The sequence below is a fragment of the Sesamum indicum genome, linkage group LG4 (assembly GCF_000512975.1).
Source record: "Sesamum indicum cultivar Zhongzhi No. 13 linkage group LG4, S_indicum_v1.0, whole genome shotgun sequence".
Taxonomy (NCBI): Eukaryota; Viridiplantae; Streptophyta; class Magnoliopsida; order Lamiales; family Pedaliaceae; genus Sesamum; species Sesamum indicum.
The window spans coordinates 9915444-9937672 of record NC_026148.1 but is presented as its reverse complement, the minus strand read 5'-3'; the positions used below and the strand labels follow the sequence as shown (position 1 = coordinate 9937672).

Here is a 22229-nt window from a genome sequence, read left to right as displayed (position 1 = left end):
CATTTTTTTTTTTTTTTTTTATAATAGTATAGATGTCGTCTGTTTTAATAGCTGTGACTTCTGCTCTTTGTGTAAAATACGTATTTTTTTTAAATATATAGATGACATTAATATCGTATATATTTGATATGTGTATAAGTAAAATAAGAAATGTAACATCATTTTATTAATTAAAATATTAATATTGAATAATTTTTTTCTTTAATACTTTAATTTTTTAAATGAGGTAGTCGTTTAATATTGTATCAAAATTAGACCAAAGAAGAGGTTCAGGATTCGAATCTCATGGTCCCATTTATAAAAGAAAAAATTCACGTACAGAGCTTGTACATGAAAGAGACATATTAAAATATTAATATTAATGATTATCCTCTATAACAATTTAAACTTTTAAATAAAATGACCTTTTAGCATATTTTGTAATAAAAAATTGATTTTATTTTCTTCAAGTGAAAAGGCAAAAATAATCGTATATATAAGAAAGTGCAGTTAAAAATAAAATAAAATTCAGACTAGAGGATCTAATCTATTTGGACACAAATTGGATTGTGGTGGTAGATTCATGATTTGATTATTAACGTAATTATGATGTATTTTGTATTTTACTTACTTTTGGACGGTAGTTATACTTTAAGATTTTTTTTTTTAAATTTAACACAAATATGAATACCTCTAAATAACTACTAATACCCCATAATATTTGATGAAATTATGTAATTATTGGATAAAAAAGTTTAGAGTTGTCAACTTCGATCTTATTGTAATTTTTTTTATTTAAAAATAATTATAAAATTATAAAAAAATTCAAACGAGATGGATGAAAAAAAATTAAAAATTATAAAAAAATGCCGACTCAATCCATAAAAAGATTTCAAACTCTTTTAAAAAGTTAAGTAAAATCATAATTAATAGTCTATAACGAATTTGTCAGTTCACTAGAAAATGAATGAAAATTTAATGAAAGACTAACGAATTGTACTAGTTGTTGGAAGATTATTAAAATTAAAAAATATTTAAAAAAATTAAATAATATAAAATATTTATAATTATATCAAACTTCGTGTACATACGAGGGTGTAGTAGGTCTAATTTATATCAAAGATTTTACAGTCCGATGAGAATTGTTACAGGAAGTAACATGTAAAAATATAAAAGATAACATGTTATGAGCTGTTATAAATATAGACAGTAAAAATATAAAATATTTATGTAAAAGGGCAGTGATAGGTTTGGGGGTTGGGTGGGGGGGGACTCCGGACCCTCTTGTCCCTTCATTACAGGAAGTAACATGTCCAATTAATACGCCTTAGCTGCACCTACACCAAAATCGCGTGAGCTGTCATCACAACCGCACCTACTCTATGTACCTCACCATATCATTACTACATGTTTGGTACAAGTGCAAGGACTGACCTAATTACAATTAAAATTTCAGAATTACCATCACATATTTTTTTACATGTGTTGGGATTTAAATAGGTAGTCATCACATAATTGATATATTGTGTTTTCAAGAATTTCGATAGTTACATCACTTGTTTGGTACGGCAACTCACAATGAAATAATTCAATATATTCTGTAATTTTCAAACTCGTCTACAAGCTTTCGAACGATCTCGTGAATATACAAGCACGTCTTTTCTGATCTTTCTCTCAGTTCTTTTTTCTTGCTCTGAATGTATTGCTACCAAAGTTATCTACCTACTTTACACGCCTCTAACCCTCAAAGACTGTGGTGATATTCCAACTGAGAATAAAGAGAATATTTGAGAAAGTAATATTTGGAAACAATGTACATAGAATAAATGCATACTCTTGAATTCAGAGAAGCCACCCTATTTCTGGGTGTGCATCATGTATACCACACGAGAAGCCCTGATCCTAGATCAACTTGGGAAATCTCAAAATCTAAATAGATACCATTTATCTAAAATTAGTATTTTGTCACAATACCAAGTTTTGAAGACCACAAATACTGTATCAAATAAGCGTCATTCAAGAGGAGTCTTTCCAAATACAAATTTGGGAGACTGCAAAATTATATCAAATATGGATGTGTATTCAATAACGTCATTTTAATCATGATAAAATGTTCTAATAACAAACAAACTATATAAGTTATTCAGACGAAGAAGGCGTCTGGAGTGAGCTTATAAGTTTTTAAAAATATTTTATAAGATGTTTGGAAATTTATGAGATGCTACAAATTGGTAATTTTTTTTTAGAAAACGAGCTTATAAGCTCTAAAAGTTAGATGTTAGGAACTTTAAACTCTTTTTTTTTTTTTTTTAAAAAAAAAGAAGTTGAGGTTGATTTATAAGATCTAAATAAATTCCTCAAAACTAATTACAAATTTGTCATCACCAACATATTCTGTGCTCTATTCTTGTCCAAAAAAAAAAATATTTTATAAGCTCCATAATCTTATTTTACCCAACACTTTATGAAAATATTTTTAAAATAAGATATAGAATCTTATAAGATATATGAACTTATAAGCTTTTTTAAATAAACTTAGAAGGTGTTTGGCTAAACTCATGTAAAAGATCATGACATCATACAAGATACATATAAAACTTATAAGGTGTTAGATCTTATTTTAAAAGTAAATCAACAAAGTGTTTGGATATAATAAAATTACAGAGCTCAGAAGACTTTAGTAATAAAACATGCATAATTAATTTGAAAGAAGTTGTTAAGATCTTATAAGTAAGTGGAGAACTGCTTATTTTTCTTTAAAGAACTTCTAAGCTCATAACATCGTATTCTTGTCTACCATACACTCTATTATATTTTATAAATTTTCAAACATCTTACAAAATATCTTATAAGCTAATCGAAACATCCTCTAAGCAAGATCTCCACCCCCCACCCCCACCCCCACCACACACACGTGCAAGATGACAACACATGTGAGGGGGTTGTTAGTTAAAAGGTGCATGTGCATCATTAGAGCAGCATCTCATCTCATGTCCCACGCATGCACAAACCTTGAGTTTGCCTAGGGAAATTTCACATTGATTTGCCCCCCTCATACGCCGCATATGGGCTCCCCCTCTCTTTATTCCCTATTTTAGTAATCTCACTTGCATTCCAACTCTTACTTACATCACAATTCCTCATCACACTTTTACTCACCCCTTTCCCCTTCCGTGTCTGTGTCCGTGTCCGTGTCTGTCTTTGCTATGTGTATGTGGTCACACTTGTTGTGGCTATCTCTATCATAACAACTCACATGTACCAAACCCTTGACAATTGCACGCATACAACATTTACTATTTCTACTCTTTCATTCATCACAATAACTATCTGCACAAAATTACATCCCGGGATATGTATATTTGGAGGTTTCGAAGATCACAACCCTCCCTATTATTTTATTTTATGTATTAAAATTTGGGTGCTTTTTTTTTTGGAGTGTTTCTCGAATAAATGTTTTCTGTTTTTGAAGTGTAGGGTTAATGATTCTATTTTCTTTGAAAATTTTCAGACATCTGACCACTGCTCTAAATAATATTAATTTGTGAAAAATATTGTATTCGTCTCCGGAGCATTACATTAAGTAAGAAATATATATTTATGTTTTTTTCATCATTACATTAGTATATACTAATAACAATTATATTATGTTTGAATTGATTTATTTTTTTAAATCAGGTAATTACCAAATTTAGATTGGACCTTCCGCAAAGCAGTTGTGTCCTTAGCTATGATGGGCTTATGTCAACACAGCAGTTTATCCGGCTCATTAAAGCCCAAAAGAGTGTTAGGGAAATAAAAACATGGAGCGGCCCAATTTCATGAACGGTCCAACCAACATCATCAGTTGCAGGGGCAGCCCAGTAATTTGAAAACAAAAGGAAAAATATGAGAAACTATTAATTGAGGGCCCAACCGGGTTCGAACCGGTGACCTCTTGATCTGCAGTCAAATGCTCTACCACTGAGCTATGGACCCTTGTTGCCTGTATTCGGATAATTACATTCTATAGGAACGTATCTCCAGCCACCGTATTCTTCCCGCCTCTCTTCTACTACTCAGTGCCACTCTCCCGTTTCTATTCTAACAATCACACGCACAAAGCACACAGCGATGGTGTCGCCGCACGGAGTTCAGCTAGCCACCCATTTAATCTCCTCCTTCTACGGCGACCTGTGTTCGGTGAAGCATATCCCACTTTCTGGCCCTCTCTTTCATTAATCTATTTCTGTTTTTCTGAATTTAAACATTTTTTTTTTGGGGGAAAACTTCTGTGTTGCAGAAAGTATGCGAGTGTTTACTCCGCAGAGGAACCCTAACCCTAGCTCAAATCATCCGGTTCACGGAGCTCAGCAGAGAAAACGTCATCAATTGCTTACGTGTTTTAATCCACCAAAATTGCGTCCAAGCCTTCGCCATCCAGCAAGAAGGTTCGCTGTTGTGCTTAAATTTGATTAAAGTTTCTGATTATATGTCAAACCTGATTTAGTCACTTTTTGTTTTTCTTCCTTTTAATTAAATCCAAGTGCGTTGTTTGATTGAGTTGATTACAACTGATTGAGGAAAACCAGTTATTTGAAACTTGCTTATTTGAGAAATCAGTTACGAGCAATCGCAAAGCCATGTCACTTTAACACATTGAGGCATGATTTTTAGAAAAATTAATTTCTCTTATCGTTTCAGATTGGAGAAAAAAAAGAACGTACAATGTAGTATAGAAACTGAGTAGCTTTGAATTGATTTTGATAATTCAGTTTTCAAACAATTAGATCAGAAAATTATCTAAACCAAAGAGACCTTACAACTGATGATTTATAGTATTATATTGGACTTTTAGGTGCTTTTGGTGAGGCGCCGAGAATTATAACCCAGTATATGGCATTATTCGACAATATGATACACAAAATGAGGGCTCCGAAATTTATGCAAATTGTATCAGAGGAGCTTGGCAAAGATGTGGGTAGTGCTTACTCTTTTTCCTGCAAGTTTTGCTTTTTTTTTTTTGTTGTTTATTCATACTCAAGTCATGTGTAGTTGACTGGATGAGCAATTAATTATTTATCATTTATGTAGTGTCTAGGAATATTTCAAGGGTTGATTCAACATGGGAGGCTTTCAATTAATCAAATTATTGATAGGAATGAGCAAACAGCAGGTATAGTTAACAATTTGTTGTTCTTTTTATTGTATACATTCTGTTGATATATTGCATGTTGAGAGTGGGAATTATCTGTACTGAGATTCATTTATGCTATATACTGTGTAAATATAGGCCTCGTTTCTTCTAGATAATGCATTCTGCTAATGAGTACTTATGAATAATTTTGGAATTAGTGATTATTTAGCAATTTATATGCGGAAATCCAAGTTCTACAGCTCCAAACGTAGATATAAAATTGCTATAAGTTGTCAGGCATGTTTTGTTAAAGGTGATTTTTCTGATTAAATCATTATCAAAGTCAGCCAATATACGTTATAATAGTTATCGTATAATTCTATTTGCCCATGGAGTGATTAGAGCACCTTGCGATGCATTTGACTATTCCAACTCCAGCAGTTGTTTGTTCTTTTAGGTAGTGCTGATGTTCATGTTGTGCGAGAAAGCTTCAATAGACTTCTAATTGCCCGATTTATTGAACGATGTCCTGCCCCTGAGCCTTTTCTTGCACCACCTGCTGATGGAGAAACTCCTGCCAAGAAACGGGGTGCCAAGTCAGCCAAGGTACTGCCACCTACCAGTGACACATATGGAAGAAGAAATTTTGTCTTCATGAGTGTACATTGTAGAAGACCAGGCTACAAACATTGTCAGATTGTTTTCCATTTACTGATGCTGGACTCTGGTCCCTTCTTGTTTCTAAGTGAGCTCAGAGAACTGAAAAAGAAAAAAAGTCCAGTTTTTGCATATTGATGTTTAGAGTGGAACGAAAGTGAATGCTCAATGAATTCTATCCTGTATGCATGTATGTTTTATCGACTATTTCTCTGTTTTCCATTTGCCTTGTAATTTATCAGTCATTCCCTCATTTCCCGAAAAAACAACAAAGTTTAGGGTGTACATTTGAAATGATGCATATGGAACCAATTCCTGCATGTGGATTAGTACTACACATATGAATCTGTTCTGAGTGATAGCACCTGTTGACGCAGAGTTCTCGTTGCTCCAATCATTTGTATCTTATTTGGGGAAAAAGGGTTTTTTTTCTCCCAGAAAAAAAACCTTGTTAATTAACCTTTAAAAGAAGGGGAAGCCCTATTGTTTGATCAGGTTGTTTTATAGCTCCATCCTTTGAACTTCTTGTTTGTGTCATTAGTAAATTAATTCCCCACACTTCTATTCGGTACCTAAATGCTGACAACTTAGCTCAGTAGAATAAATAATGCTATAAATGTTAACAGATTGGTGAAGAACGGCAGACCACAGAGCAGCGTGCTTTGGCAGCTGCTGCCCCCATGGATTCGATGAGATTCTTAATGGAAATGGATGATCCCTCCGAGGAAAAGAGTGAGGAATGCACTAACAGTGTTACAGTTGGGGAGAAGGTTGGAGCAATGCTTTGCTTTTGAAAATTTCTTCTATATAATATTGGAGTTTATGGTTTTCTTTCCTTATATTTGGATTAAATAGCGCAAGCAAGATGTTCTGAAATCAGATGAAGATGCATTGGATGCCGATAAAAAGAAAGAAGTGCTTTGGCGTGTTAACTTTGAAGAACTTGTGCGCCGCCTGAGACACAAGGTTTATTCTGATAACTATTTCACCACCTTGTTACATCTCTTTTGAACTGGATCCTGTATTTAATCTTGTATGCAAAGCTTTGTCTATCAGATATATTGTTTATTTTCTTGTATTCTGTTTTCGGCATATCTTTTATAGGCTTGTGTTTCATATGTAAAAATGCGAATTAATGATGAAGCTGCTATAGTACTGAGCGCAATGTTGGAGTTAAGTAGACACTCAGAGACTCGGCAGAAAGCTGAAAATTCAGGTAGCAATTCCCTGTTTTGTGCTTAAATGGGATTTTGAATCACATTATTGGTAATCATCATTTCCCAGCGGTATCATTGATGAAATATATTGCTTGGGAATCTAAGGTCATCTCTCTCATTTTTTTATAACATTGATTCTGATGTTTAAAGGTCAGATCTAGATAGGTAAATGAATATCAAACCTGATGCACTAGTTCATTTGAATAATCATAAGGAGATAAACATATAGTGAAGTTTGCTATGTTAGAATTGATCGGTTTTTATTCTAATATATGGATATCCAAACTTCACAATTGGAAAAATCGCGTCAGGATTATAATGGTATGTTATAAGTTCTTTCAATTAGAAGATGTGGTATTCTTGATTGCCTAATTTCTTTGAGAAAAGTTTAAGGAGGTTTGTTGAATGATCACTTAAGTACTACAAGGAAACATGTGGATAGACAATACTTATTTCTACAATTTGGTCACTCATAGAGAGTTAGGTTCGTGATGCCGCATGCATGTCTTTAGATCTATTTGTCAATTTTGAATTCAATTTTCTTTCCTCTGAATTCTGGGATTTGTATTCTACTCTGAAAAGCACAAGTATATTTTTTCAAATGCAACTGCAGTCAATTCACCTAAATAGATATTCAGAACTCTAGCATCTATCGCCTCCTCCATGCACCTTTTACTCACCTTCTACTTTCCTCTGTATATATTTTCAATAGTCATCATTATGTGTAGATGCTTTTGATCTTATGCATCACGAAATTTTAAATGCGAAACTCAAGAAATCGTTGTCCCATACTTGGATGGGGTTGCGGGCATGGATATCTCCCATCACTCAGCTGAAATAGAAGGCTCTCTCCGGAGCCAGACCACAAGTACTCAGTTCTTTTTGAATTACTTCATTCTAAGTATTTTAGGTTAACCTCTCTTCTCAGGTTGCCCTTTAATATTAGTTTCATTAATTTTCTTAACTGGTGCATCTAGAACTTTTTGATTGCACACGAAATCTTAAGATCCATCTCAGTGAGAAACCTGAATGGGAAGGAATATGACAAGTGTTGAATGGCATATCATTGCACGATTATGCTTAGTCCTCTCAGATCTCTTCTTGTACAAACTTTGCAGTCGTGCCTATCATCAATCACCTGACTTATAAAGTATTATTTTCAGCTTACCTATCCATAAATGCTATATACGATGAAGTGATTAAAAAGGAGGGTGGTCTTGGCATGGACTTCGAACGTATCAGAGCTTCGCTCGAACAGCTTGGGTGTCAATGCCTTGAAACAGGGGTGGATGAAAATTATAGTATTGGTACCCATTCTCTTCATTCTACTTATTTCGATGCAGTTGGTCAAATGGTATTTCTTGGCAAGACATTTTGTGTGTGTTAGAGTTATAATACACTGCTTTACCCCTCTCTCTCTACAGATATAAAGGGAATCATTGAATCGGCTCAAACTGAAGAAGTTTGTAATCTTGACCTTCTTCTTGGTTGGTCTCTGTTTAAAAGTTCATGGAGGTGGCATATCATGATAATTGCATTTGAGTGTAGGTGGAGTCTGTTGTATTGAGAAGATATGGGAGGGAGGCCTACAGGATATTCAGGTTACTGTCAAAGGCTGGTCGTTTTCTTGAGTCTGATAAGGTAAAACTAACATTATAACAATCTTGAGGGAGTATATTGTTGTGTAACATTGTCATTTCCACATTTTAGGATCAGTGCCATTGGGTTGTCAGTGTGCAAATTCTGTAATTCGCCAACCTGTAAAATTCCATAATTTGTTTGAAATGTGAATAACACTTATCAGGTGCTTGTGCTTGTGCTCCTGATTTAGGAATAAGCTATATTTGTTGCCTATATGTGACAGTCAAAGATAAATAAAAATGTAGTTTACCAGGTTGTAGAGCAGATTCTGCACGTTTAATTCTGAGACTTGATAAACGTTGGCTTCTATTTCGTAAAATATGCACTCGTTTGTTACTTATGCTTTGATTTGTGTTATTTTGGAATATTTCATAATACCTCAATACCTTGCCAACACATATGTGTATATATATATATATATATATAATAGCAATGCTTAATTGTACTTGAAGTTAACAAGTCAAAGTCAGAATCATATCAGGAAAATTTTGCTTCAATTAGTTGATGTATTTTACCAATACAACTCTGCAATTGACGTGGAGTCCTTGTGAAAGGTCTTCTTAGTATCCCAACTTCTAACACGTGATGATCAAAGAAAAACATTTGAAATGGAGGTCAAGGAGTTCAGCGTTTTCTTATCCATATATTTCACTCTTGAAGAAATTCAAAGATTATCAAATTCCAAGATTATGTTTCTTCTGAATAATCTGGAAAGGTTCTCTTATCTCTACAGATTTCAGATACTACATTTGTCGAGAAGAAAGATACAATCAAGATTCTGTACAAGCTTTGGAAGGATGACTACTTGCACATGGAGGTAATTTGTTGCATTATCATAGTTCCACAACACATTGTGTTTGGACTAAGCACCAGTTTATCTGTTGTCAAGTATGACAGATAACATATAAAACACTCTAAAGAAAATAATGTGTGAGGTATACGGTATACCTATAGAATCTTTTCAGGAAATCTATGAGGTTAATTACACCAGTCCATTTAGGATTCATTCAAATTGATTTTATTGACTAACAGAAATTAAAAATGTGAGAGGAAGGCCCTCAAGATACACCGCCCTAACTTTTGTTCATGGTAATTTAGATGGGATTCTCTTTTAAGTGGAAATGTCGCATTCGAATTAGTAAATTAAGAAACTCAGAGTTTAAGTACATGATATTATATGTGTAATGTGTTGCAGAAAGTTATGACCAGTGGAGCTAAGCAGTCACTGTTTCTGCTGTGGAGAGTAAACAAGGAGCCCCTTCGTGAACATGTTCTTGATGAAATGTACCACGCCGCTTTAAATTTGCGACTCAGAATTGCACATGAGCAAGATAAGGGAAAGGAGGTACCTAGATGAGATCATTCTATCATCTTCATATCATCTTAGTCTAATATGTTTCATAACAGTTCTGGTAGTGAATCAACATTTTCCATTGTGATTTGGCATGTACTATATCTAATACTCTCTCTATCATCATAATATGAAATTAGAAAAAACCATGTTGTTCTGATGGAAGGAAAAATCGTAAGTGATAAAACATTCCGTTCTCTTCCCCTTGTTTATCTTAATACTTGGGAAGTAACTGATTCTCCATGCTATATGTACCAGATCCTTCAATTACCTAGAGAGAAGCTCGTTGGGGAGCTGGAAAAAAGATATAAGCTATTGGGGAAAGTCCGGGTCATTTTGGAATCTTCCTTGATGAATCTCGATGAGGCTATAATGTTATTTCATGATTTCTGAACACAGGGCTTGCACGTTATTTATCTCAATTTTGTAATAGCACTTTTGATTTCTTTCATATGGACAAGCACTTTATCAGCGATAATCTTGTTGACAATCCTTCCTCTCACCTCCTCCTATCCCCCCCTCTTATGTTTTTTAACAAATTAAGTGATAGAGCATTACTCCCTACTTGAGAAATAAACAGAAACTTTGTGCACCAACATTTTGCATGAATTGCTTTCAACTGGCAACATTGGATTCTACTGGAGGACCAACAAGTCTTTCAGTAATATTCTCTAAGGGGCCAAAAAAAATACTCAAGATGTTCTCTTATTAGTCTGACCTAGCCAGCACCAAGTCCTCCCTATGCTGTATAGTGATATAACTGCTGCTTAAATCTCCTAAATTATTGGGAAGCCGAAGTTGTCTGGAAATGAACATGGTAGACTTCAGTCGTATTATTGTAATAGAGACCCAGTGTTGCTGGAGAGCATCCAGGCTTTGAGATTTCATTGGAAGATGAAAATATGCATGTCTCAAGAGCCTTGCCTGGCCTTCATGGGATTCTGTGCCCAGGTGATACATGTCTAATTAAGTTATTAAATATCTTAGCGTTCTCTATGCTGCGTCTGTGCTTCCTGCAGTTGGCCGCCCAGTTTCTGACAATAACCTCAAATTGGGTCCTCCAGCCTTTTTTAATGCAGCATATAGGCAGCATCTGCCAGAGCATCAAACAGGTTCTGGTATGTAAACATAACATCAAAATCAGGTATAGCATTATATACGAGAAGCTTCTCATAATCCAACTGGATGTTGGCTGGAATAGTGTATGTGGACAACACAGGTATGCATTGAGTAGAGGACTGTGTTTGGTTTGTAAAAATGTTGTAATGTGTAATGAAAGGTGAGGCGTTAGCTGAAAACAAGTCCCCTAACAAGGTTGATGTGATTCAACGCGTACTTGCATTGAAATAGCAGGGCTGACTGGTAGGGCTATTCTGACTGCACTCAGGGCATTGTCGAGGTTGTGCGTAGCACCAGGTATGTACTATGCTAGTACCCCTGGGAAACTTCATTGCCTGCTGAAATAGTATTTGAGTGTAAAAAGGAAGAAAGTAACAATGTATTAGTAATTGATATAGGTAATTTATGAGCTATTGCTTGTGCTCAATTGAATTGCTTTGTGAATCCTACATTCTCATCATCCTCTTTCTTATTAAAAATATTCTCGCCATCCTCAAGAACGGGCAAAGAAATACATATAATAATGTACAGGGTATAACATGTAGTCGTTCTCAATTCCATTTAGAAATTTGAAAAATCATGTGATAAGTACAAACGTACCTTATTCACATGACAAAACATGGTCTTAAATACTTGAAAATGAAGATAATTTCATCTCTTAGGTGAACACCATAAAGGGAAGTGAATTTCTCAAATATATAAAACGGGTGTTTAGGTTGATTGCATCATACACCTGTTTCACTTTAAGCATATAAATAGAAGAATATTAAGACTTAACGAGTAAAATGTATCACTGTGCATAAAGAACAGTATAATGTACTTTTCTACTGATCCTTTCCGAGCCCATCAACATTAAAATCATATGCAAACTATTCATATTTTTGGAACCGACAATACCGCCCTTTTATGTGCCCATTTACTAGTCTTTTATCTCTAGAAATGTTGGTGGTAGGAGGGGCGAGGGAAACGAGTTTTAATTGAACTGATAGATATTATGAAGATATATGCCCAAGTTCTCTCTCTCTCTCTCTTTTCTTTTTTTACAACATAAATGATTCTTTCTTCTCGTATGTGATCTACTTGTTGCAGAGAAGATAATATTAGAAGGATAATTAAGATCATGGTTGGTTGTTTTCATAAAATGTATGTTAGGTTGTTTTGGTGGAGCATGGATGTGGCATCAATAGCTAAATTAGATAGTGAAGTTTGAGAGCGATGAGTGTGGAGGTGGGGAAGAGAATAGTGAAAAAGTGGCATAAGTTAGAGGATAAGAACTCGTGTTTTTCACCATCTATTTATATATGTTGCTTGAATACAAAATTATCCTCATTTTAAACAAGAAGCCCAGCCTCCTACTTTCCTATATGCAATATGAGGTCATGTGGATGATGTATTTTTAGTATGGCACGGAACCAGTAGTACTTCTTGGAAATCACATGGCAAGTGGCATACTTCATCACGGGTAATTCTAATTCGGAATATGTTTGGTTAGATTTAAAATAATTAAATAGCAAGTATAATACACTCATCATATGATTGAAGTATAATTAAAAAATATATAATTATATAATAAATATATTATTTTTGTTATGTGATTGATTTGACGATCAAACTTTGTTTGGATAATAATTTTCCTTCATAGGCTTATACATCATTGTTGTAATGGCCTCACTTCATTTTCCACATGTAAATGTCTTAAAAACGAAAAGCACCAACGCGGGCAGGTAAATACTTTTCTGATATTTCTGAAACTTGTGGGCGTAAATAGCAAAGGAACTGTTCTCTTTTCGGGGAAACTATTAACGCATAAAGTTGTGTGGATGAATGATGAGATAAGTTTCTCAAAATTAAGGAACACATTTATGGGCATTGCGAATGATTGTTTTGCCAACCATTATAGTTTCAATATTAGTATCACGGAAATGGGGTTGTGCAATGGATCTACATAAACAGGAAAATGGGGACGGATGATGTCCTTGACACTTGACAGTGGCAAAGTGAGTCCTATCGTGGACATCATTGCATTTTGTGGGCTCATTCACTTCACTTCTCACCTATGATTCTTGATTCACACGTAATGCTCACTTGCATTTTGATACTCAATAGGAAATGCAGAAAGAAAAAAGGTGAACCACTAGCATCATGTTTTCTCTCTAAAATGTGAAGATCTATCTGGAATTCTGGCGACAACAAAAGGGGTTATAAAAAAAAATTGCATTCATTTAAAGAAAATAAACATCAACTCTCATCATATTTTCAAGAAAATAGGGATGTATGTTAGTCAAATTTGGTACTAGAGTATGGATGTGCATTCATTATTGACTACTATGTATATGGGATTGCGTTTTCGATTATCATTCCTCCTTAATTAGCTATTGCTGACTATTAATTACGTGGGAATCCGTCTTTAGTAATAATCCCTCATTATTATTATCATTCTATTTTCGACACAATTCCTCCTTAATTTGATCACCTATAAATAAACAATCTTTTTGACTGCACTGTATTTGATCTGATTTTGTCATGAGATATTGTTGGTACGTGCACATGTCGTAGCCCAGGACACCTTTCTATTCCTCCTGACAAGACGTGATTGTGGTTTCACGCATGCAATTTCCAGTTTTGGTGGGAATGAAAGTGTACTCCACCTTTCATCACACGGACTTCACACTCATATTCAGTGATTAAAAACGCAAACAAGGACAATAATGTGAACATTGATTTTCCGGGATTTCTACACAAAAGAGAAACGGAATTCATTTAAGGTTTGAATTAGGAAAAGTGCAGTGGAACTCACACTCAGCTGGCAATAGGGCCGCCGCTCCCTGCCCATATAAGGAATCCTTAAACCCAATCACATTCATCTCAATTAAGCAAAGTTGAGGTTTATAATTTTAAAGTTATGAGTTCGAACTCCACCAACTCGTGAGATGTATTTTTAGTTTAATATATAATAGGTATCGTTCTTTTTTAATAATAGTTGTTGATCAGATATAATTAAGTAATATTACTTTAAACATTAATTATTAATTTTATATGATTATCTAATATGAATGATTAGTATATGATTGTTCTCAATCCAAATAGAAGATCCTTAAAATCAATTGGGGCCTCAGCTCAGTACTTGATTGATGTTACGCACTTTTACGTTATTCTCAATGCTTTACATGTTTTTACAAAAATTATAAATTAAGTATTATATATTTTCTAAACCAAAATATGTCTATATATATTTGTATATGTGGTATTAGGAAGCACTTAATCGAGTGTTTTTCAGATTACAACTTAAATTAAGTTAAATAAAGGTGCATGTTTGGAAATATAATTAATGCTAACTTAAAAGTTTGTAGATTGGTGAGAAAATATTTGATCGCAACTTAAGACATTTTGTGAGTGATCCGGTTCAAATTCAGCGATCTCGAGACACGAACTCATCACAGATAGCTAACTCCTTTAAGATCAAATTTTGGGTTCCCTGAGAATAAGACAAGAACTGTGAGCTCATCGGGCACGTCCCCGACAATGACCCTTCGATGCTCAAGTTAGGTTGATTGAGAGAAAAGTGTGGGATCACAAGGTTTGATCTCAATAAATGCAGAACAGTTATCTTTAATCACGGCGTTTTGGGTCTATATATAGGGCACAACAGGATGGTGTTGACCAGCCACGTGGTCTCATCCTATTGGCCGGCGTCCATGATGGGACGGCTACGATTGTCCGGGTCTTCAAAGGCAGGCGGATCCGGGTCGGGTCCTTTCGACCCGACCGAAGAAGAAGACGCGGATCCTTGCTTAAATGACTAAAATGCCCTTAATGATGGGCATTTTTTTGGTATTTTCCTAGCACCTCTTCTTAATCCCACATCATCACTCCAACACTTATCCAAAAGTGCGAATTATCACTTTTGGAGAAGTACAGCGGCCTCGTCCGTCGATCTCGCCAGCAGAGCGTACACGTGTCACCATCCACTGGCCCCATCTGCGGCGCGGTTCCCCAAGAGGATGGGTCTATAAATACTCCTCTCGTTCAAATGCTTTTCTCTACCCCACATATAAGCTTTTAGTGACCAGATCTTTAGAATTCCAAGTTCGCGTTCGACCTGCAGCTTCCAGAGCCATCCTGTTCTTAAGGTATGATGTCTTTTAGCTTTTCTTCGAATTTCGATTCGAGTTCTGGCTCAGGTCGTTTGCGACCTCTTCTGGGTCTGCACACGGTTCTTTCTCTACTTTCCCTAAGAGAAACAAAAAATTCCAAACGTCCAAAAACCCTTTTGATAAACAAGCTGGGCCTTCTACCCTTGAGAAATTCCAAGATAGACTCGCTAGGAATCCATGGGAGGGGGTAGTCAGCAGTGTTAGGACCCCCATTCAAAAGATTAGGGAAAAATATTTCATACCCCCAGAGTACGAGATTGTTATTCCTAGGGCTTTCGATCGCAAAAGATTAGGGAAAAATATTTCATACCCCCAGAGTACGAGATTGTTATTCCTAGGGCTTTCGATCGCATGCATAGTCCCCCCTCTGGTTTTTGTGCTTTTTCTATCAAATATTTTGATGCCGAGCTGAGGTTCCCTTTAGCTCCTCCTCTAGCCGCAATTTTGAATAAACTGGAGTTATGCCCTATGCAGCTCTTCCAACTCTGTTTCTCATATTGTTCTTTTCATCGTAATAATGCAATATTTAGACATAGAACCCAGTTTTGACAACTTTGGGAGTTTATACTCTTTCACCACCTCCAAACAATCCGGTGATAGAGGTTTCTTCTACCTCTCTGCTAAACCTGACTGTAGATATTTAGATACTTTGAAATTAAACGTAGGGGCCTAGTTAGATAGGTACATTTTTGTACGACCTCCCAGGGGTGTATGACCCTTTAAAACGAAATGGAGTAAGTATAAACTTGTCCCAGAACAAGTGGAGGGGGGCTGGAGGGCGATGAAATAAATAGTCTAACGGCTTTTAAACACGACCACAAGAAACTTCTCACTGAGAAGGTTTTGCGACTGTCTGGGCTATCTCCAGTGCCCTTCCACATCGACGAGTCTTTAGGTGATCTCTTTTTCTTGTAACATATGTTCCTTATTGCTCTGTTCGAGTTCGCTCACATTCCTCTGTTTTGTAGATAGTTTGATCAAGAGCTCTCGCAATGCCATGCGGCTGAAGGCGGCCGCGAACAAATTGAGGAAGGGGAAGCAGGTCGCCGCTCCTGCAGATCCCCCTTCGCGGGTCCCGGCGCCTGCGAGCCCTGCTAGCCAGCAACCCATCTTGTCAACCACGCTCTTGAAGATGATATCTGCGGAGCTCCCACTGTCTACCAGGACTTTGTGAACCATGAAGTTTGCAACATCCAACTTGATGACCATTAGATCGTTCATCTCTCCACTTTCTTGTGGCTTGTCCGAGCTGTTAAAAGAAATGGCTTCTTCCTCCTCGACCTTCAGCACGAACTCTCTTACTCTACTCGAGCTCAGAGTTCTAGCACATCTTTTTCTGGCCTTGTTCGAATTTCCTGAGCTGGAACCCCTTGCGATAGTGTAGATCACCCCTTTGGTTGGTGCATTGTTTCCGGTGGTTTGGGCCTTGGTCGTCCTCGCAGGCCCGGAATTTCGATCTCGGATCCTCGACCTGCTTCTCCTTGTCTCGTCCTTACTGATTTTGCAACTTGGGGGGACTTGACTCCGGAAGTATCCTTGTCTTACCAACCTCTCGACTTCATCCTTAAGTTGGAAGCACTCCTCCGTGTTATGTCCTCTCTCCCGGTAGAACCTGCAATATTTATTAGAAAACTTCTTGGAGGGGGTATACCTGGTGTGCCTCGGCCATTTGAGAACATCAGCATTCTCGACCATCATTAATGCCTTCTCCCGTGACATGGGCAACGGAGTGTAGTTGTGGTACTTAGGCTGATACTTCGGCTCCTTGGGCTTGTCCTGTTTTGGCTTACTCCCTCCACCTTCTCTTGTATCATACGGTCGTCTAAACAATTATTCGCGTTCCTTCATAATCTTTCATTGCGTCTTCCTCGTCTATGTACTTCTGAGCTAGAGCCATCAACTATTCAGCATCGCCTGGCGGGTCGCGCGCGAGCGCGGATGCGAAGGGGCCTTTCTTCAATTCCTGGATTAAGATACTAACTATCATGTCAATGCGCAAATCCTGGACCTCTATCATCTCATTGTTGAATCTGCCCATGAAACTCTTCAATGTCTCCTCCTCCCTCTGTTGTATAGTGAAGAGATGGGTGGCCGATCTCTTCTACTTTCTCCTGCTCATGAAATGGAAAGAGAATTTCTGAACGAGCTGCTCATGCGAATCGATGCTTCCCCGGGGCAAGTTAGTGAACTACTCTTGGGCTTTCCCCGTCAGCGTAGTGGCAAATAGTTTGGCTATTATGGGACCCGGCTGTCCGTACAAATTCATCACCATGTCGAAGGTTGCCACGTGTTCGTAGGGGTCTTTCTTTCCATCGTACCTTGGCAAGTCGGGCACTCTAAACCCTGGTTCTACCACTTGAACTAGAATATCATTGTTAAAAGGGGAGTTCTTGTTATGCGCAACTATCTCTCCTCATTTTTTCAGCTCATCGATTTGCTTGTTCAGACTTTCTATCTTTTTCCCCACGCTCTCCACTTCTGCTCGTGATATCACGGGTTCTCCTTTCGTTGTCCGGGCATGGCTGCTGGACCCCGCTTCCGACGAGACCGGTTTTTTAGTTCTACGCTCTGGCTCACCACGCTCCCTCGATTCTCTATAGGGCTCTGTGTTTTCGAGCAGCTGCCTTCTGGTTGTTTCTTTGCTCACTGGAGTTGCAGTCCTCCTCTCGTATTCCACTATAGCCTTCCGGCTTACATCCTCGATTATTCTTTGCAAGTCCTCTTTTGTGATTTGGATCATGGATCCTCCTTTTCTCGATGTCTCTTCTTCCCCGGCGTTCCTTCTCGATGAACCTTTCATGATGATAATTCTCAAATGTTCCCACAGACGGCGTCAACTGATCCGACTCAAATTCAGCGATCTCGAGACACAAACTCGTCACAGATAGCTAACTCCTCCAAGATCAGATTTTGAGTTTCCTGAGAATAAGACAAGAACTGTGAGCTCGTCGGGCACGTCCCCGACAATGACCCTCCGACGCTCAAGTTAGGTTGATCGAGAGAAAAGTGTGCCATCACAAGGTTCGATCTCAATAAATGCAGAACAGTTATCTTTAATCACAGCGTTTTGGGTCGATATATAGGGCACAGCAGGATAGTGTTGACCAGTCACGTGGTCTCATCCTACTGACCGGCGTCCATGATGGGACGGCTACGATCGTCCGGGTCTTCAAAGGTAGGCGGATCCGGGTCGGGTCCTTTCGACCCGACCGAAGAAGAAGACGCGGATCCTTGCTTAAATGACTGAAACACCCTTAATGACGGGCATTTTTGGTATTTTCCTAGCACCTCTTCTTAATCCCACATCAGTGAGAATCCTATCAAATTTCTGGAGAATTTCTTGCTCCGATTGTTTTTTTTTATATATTTTAAAAATGGCTGAAATTTACCCCACAATTTTTATATATATATTTTTAAGGGCAGTATGGTAATTTCACAAAATAAATTGGTTTTAATCAAATATTTTCATACCAACTTTTTTCTTCTTATTTTGTAAGAAGAAAAAGTAAAATTGGGATAATGTTACATATATAAACTGAAATTCTTGAAATAAAGTGGAGATATTGTGGTGGGAATGTTTTCGTAGTCGGATCAAAAATTCTGAATACAAAATCCTTATTCATTTAAGTTTCAAACCCCTTTGCAGAAACGTGACAAGTGTATGTAACATTAATTTCAGTCATCATCATAATTAAAATATCACATAATTACATAATATAACTTTATTATAAATAAATTGTTCTACGCGTTCGCTCTCTAATGATGATTAATTATTATATTAACGGGTATTAGTGCTCATCATTAATGACGGATTATATAGGCTCATGCCTATTTTTTTTTCAAAAAGAATTAATTTTTGATTCACTATCAACTTCATCTTAAATGCCATTAATTAGTGGATTTATAGTTGAAAAAAAAATATTATTTTTGGAGGGTTTGATGTACGTGTGCAGACCACAATCAAATATTATATATTAATGACAGTTTGACCCCTGTGATTAATATAAAATAACCCAATTAAGACTTTTTGGCTTTGTAGTTTTCAAATCCTTGGGTCAACTCTGAAAATGCGACTTCAAGCGTCCTCAATTAGTCTCCATTCACCAGCAAAGTGATGTTGATCCTCCTCTTCTTCATCTCCATAAAACGTGTTTCCTATCTGTACTAAATCAAGTACGAAAAGTATTCTGTAATAAATATGTACACATATATATTGCGACGTACATGTGAAAGAATTTGTTATAATTTATATATTATAAAAAGCTGATTTTCGCGACTAGAAAATAACTGACATTACAGAACCCTCATTTTTTAAAATTTTAGGACAATAAAGTATGTGTTATGTGAAAATTCCATCTTTTGTCCTATATGTTGGGTTTTTATAAATTTTATTTTATTTTTCATAATTTTTTTATATTGCATCCCATAAATTAAAAAAAAACAATTAAATTGAACCCAAAAAGCAGATTCCTAGTTGACTTTGATTGATATTCGGGCAGTTAAACTTGAAAATTTGGCTTGTAAAAACATGATTAAACCAATCAATTCAAGATTACATAGTTGAATTTGTTGTTCTTCTTCGTCAGAATTATTAATCATAAATATTTGTATGTGTGTGTTTAATGAGAAAATTATCTGTAATTTGATTGGAGCGTTCATTCATATATTCACATACTAATTTAATTATTGCTTCCATCGAAAATATATAAATTCCTTGCAATGTGTATCAAAGTTTGCTTAAATGGGTGTTGGGTTCAACTTATAAGATCCTTAAAACATCTTATAAGACGTATGAGTCTTTATAAGTTCTTGAAAATTATTTGACAATAACTTTTCAAAGAACTTATAAGTTCTTTAAAACAAAAATTCACCAACTATTTTTTAAATTTTATTTTAAGCTCCTTAATCTTAATATCCATAAACAAATATCGTATTCATAATTTTATTAATATTTTTCAATTTTACCCTTTGTGTATATATATATATATATACTATAAAATATGCAAATCTATAATATAATTAATATATAACATTCTGTAATTTTTTAAGCAATACATTTTTATTATATAGACATGTAATTGAATAAAAATTAATAAGTTATATAACATACTTTCTTTATAATATTATACGCATTATGAATTAAAACATATTTATATATACTTTTTAATATAATTTATTTACTTTGTGTTAGTGTAGCTCGACATGAATAAGTCGTTATTCAGCTCAACGTTCTCGCTAATCATATATATATATATATTTGTTCTCGCGCTTAATGATGGGATTTGAATATTAATTCAATCAGGCCACAACGTATTGAAGTGTCTAAATCGCGTATAGAATGACTTTCCATATTTGTATTCATGTAAGAAACACGATTTTCCTTTTTTGGAATATTTTTTTTTCCTTTTTTTTTTGGCGGGGGTTTTTGGACTTATGTGATTATGTCAATATATAATATTTGAGGCACCGACACTATTATTAGCAATTAATAATCAATAACTAAGATATAATTATATGTTGAAGGGAATGCAAAAATAAATAATTTTTTTTCCTTTTTGGTGTCGATTAGGAGAATGGTCAAATAAATATAAATAATTCGTTGTGTTCAAATTATAAACTCAAAATTCATCGAGTACAATAATTAGATACATCAAGTTCAAATTGTTGGACTGTCCGACTCCTGAAAGAATGATATTAATGTAATTTGAACTCAAAAAAAAAAAAAAAACTACGATGTGAATTGATTAATTTGAGTAGATAGAGTTAATTACTGAATGATAATTAATCTATTATTTATTGTTGAAGATCAACACTTAATTACCTACGTACCTTAATTTGGTCGGAATATATATGCGTAATAGTCGTGTTTTCAAAAGGGTTCTCTACATTGACCTGATGAATATCTCCGGTCTATAAAATACAACTTCCTTATGGAAGTGAAAAGTGTACGTAGACGCCGAAAGCATAATGAAATATCAATTAAAAGCGCAAAAATATTTTAAAATAAAAGAATTTATATGTGAGTTTATGGTGATATGTTTCATCGTTCTTTATCATATTACTTGAACCAATATATGTATATATATATTATTAAATTTATTAAAATATTGTATAATCATATGATTATTATTTTTTATGAAAAAAATTATTGACGAATTAATGTTAATTATTGTGTATGAATCTTCGCCGAAAAGCAAACTTTTGATTTTTAATAACAAGAAAAATAAATCCCCCTAATACGTTTTTTTAATTTGATATTTGATGTACATTGGTAAAAAATATTAACCCGTAAGGATAAAAAAGTAATTTAACATATATGAGGCACACATTAAACAAATGCAACCCACCACACCATATGACTTCCAATACTACTATAAATACCAAAATTATTTTTCTCGCAAAAAGACCTCCCTCGACAATCGTGTTCACCTGGTGTATAATTGTGCAATAGGTAAAAATTTCAATTTTATCCCTTTGTAAAAACCTCGACCACATCAATATTAAAAGTAATATATTTGATTTTCCTAAGGTTTATATGCATGTAATATTTGATCATCATTGACTTTAATTTTAAAATAATAAGATTGAGAATCAAATCGTTGAATGAAATTTCAAAGTGGAGTGAGTTAAATATTTTTTGTGGATGAAAAGGAAATTCCACATCATCCATATACATGTAAAGACCAAACATTAGGCACACGAGCAAAATGATGAAAGAAGGGATACCTCCTCCTTGTTCAAGCTCTCCTACCCCTACATATATATATATATATATATATATCCTTTTCTCTGCTTCACTATTTTATTTATTTCACCCTTCACTCTATCATTAATAATCCTCTGTTTTTCAACAAGGCTGTTTGTCCCCAAAAATTAATCCAATCCAAATTGAAATTTTGATACCTTGAATTCAATTTTTTCATTCATTTCGATAAAAATTATAATTAAATTTGATTGGGTATGTAGTACGGACCAAATTTTTGGTTTGTTTCGAT

The 22229-nt window shown here is 35.3% G+C and overlaps 2 protein-coding genes and 1 non-coding gene across 4 annotated transcripts; 1 reads left to right on the top strand and 2 right to left on the bottom strand.

The window, feature by feature from the left end:
* Positions 3886–3957, bottom strand: TRNAC-GCA. The gene has a single exon. It is a non-coding gene; the product is annotated as a tRNA-Cys (tRNA).
* Positions 3934–10451, top strand: LOC105160471 (DNA-directed RNA polymerase III subunit rpc3). Of its 2 annotated transcripts, XM_011077857.2 has the most exons (14): positions 3937–4161; positions 4262–4409; positions 4817–4935; positions 5053–5134; positions 5553–5701; positions 6379–6522; positions 6608–6718; positions 6857–6968; positions 8133–8276; positions 8394–8431; positions 8518–8610; positions 9344–9427; positions 9806–9955; positions 10220–10451. In XM_011077857.2, the coding sequence occupies exons 1-14, from the start codon at positions 4093–4095 to the stop codon at positions 10352–10354; spliced, it is 1578 nt and encodes a 525-aa protein (XP_011076159.1). In that variant the 5' UTR covers positions 3937–4092; the 3' UTR covers positions 10355–10451. The 2 variants fall into 2 exon arrangements, with proteins under 2 accessions (XP_011076160.1, XP_011076159.1); XM_011077858.2 differs by lacking the exons at positions 9806–9955; positions 10220–10451 and adding an exon at positions 9643–9697 and having other exon boundaries at positions 3934–4161.
* LOC105160703 lies at positions 16126–16929 on the bottom strand. Its single transcript, XM_011078182.1, has one exon. The coding sequence runs from the start codon at positions 16927–16929 to the stop codon at positions 16126–16128; it is 804 nt and encodes a 267-aa protein (XP_011076484.1).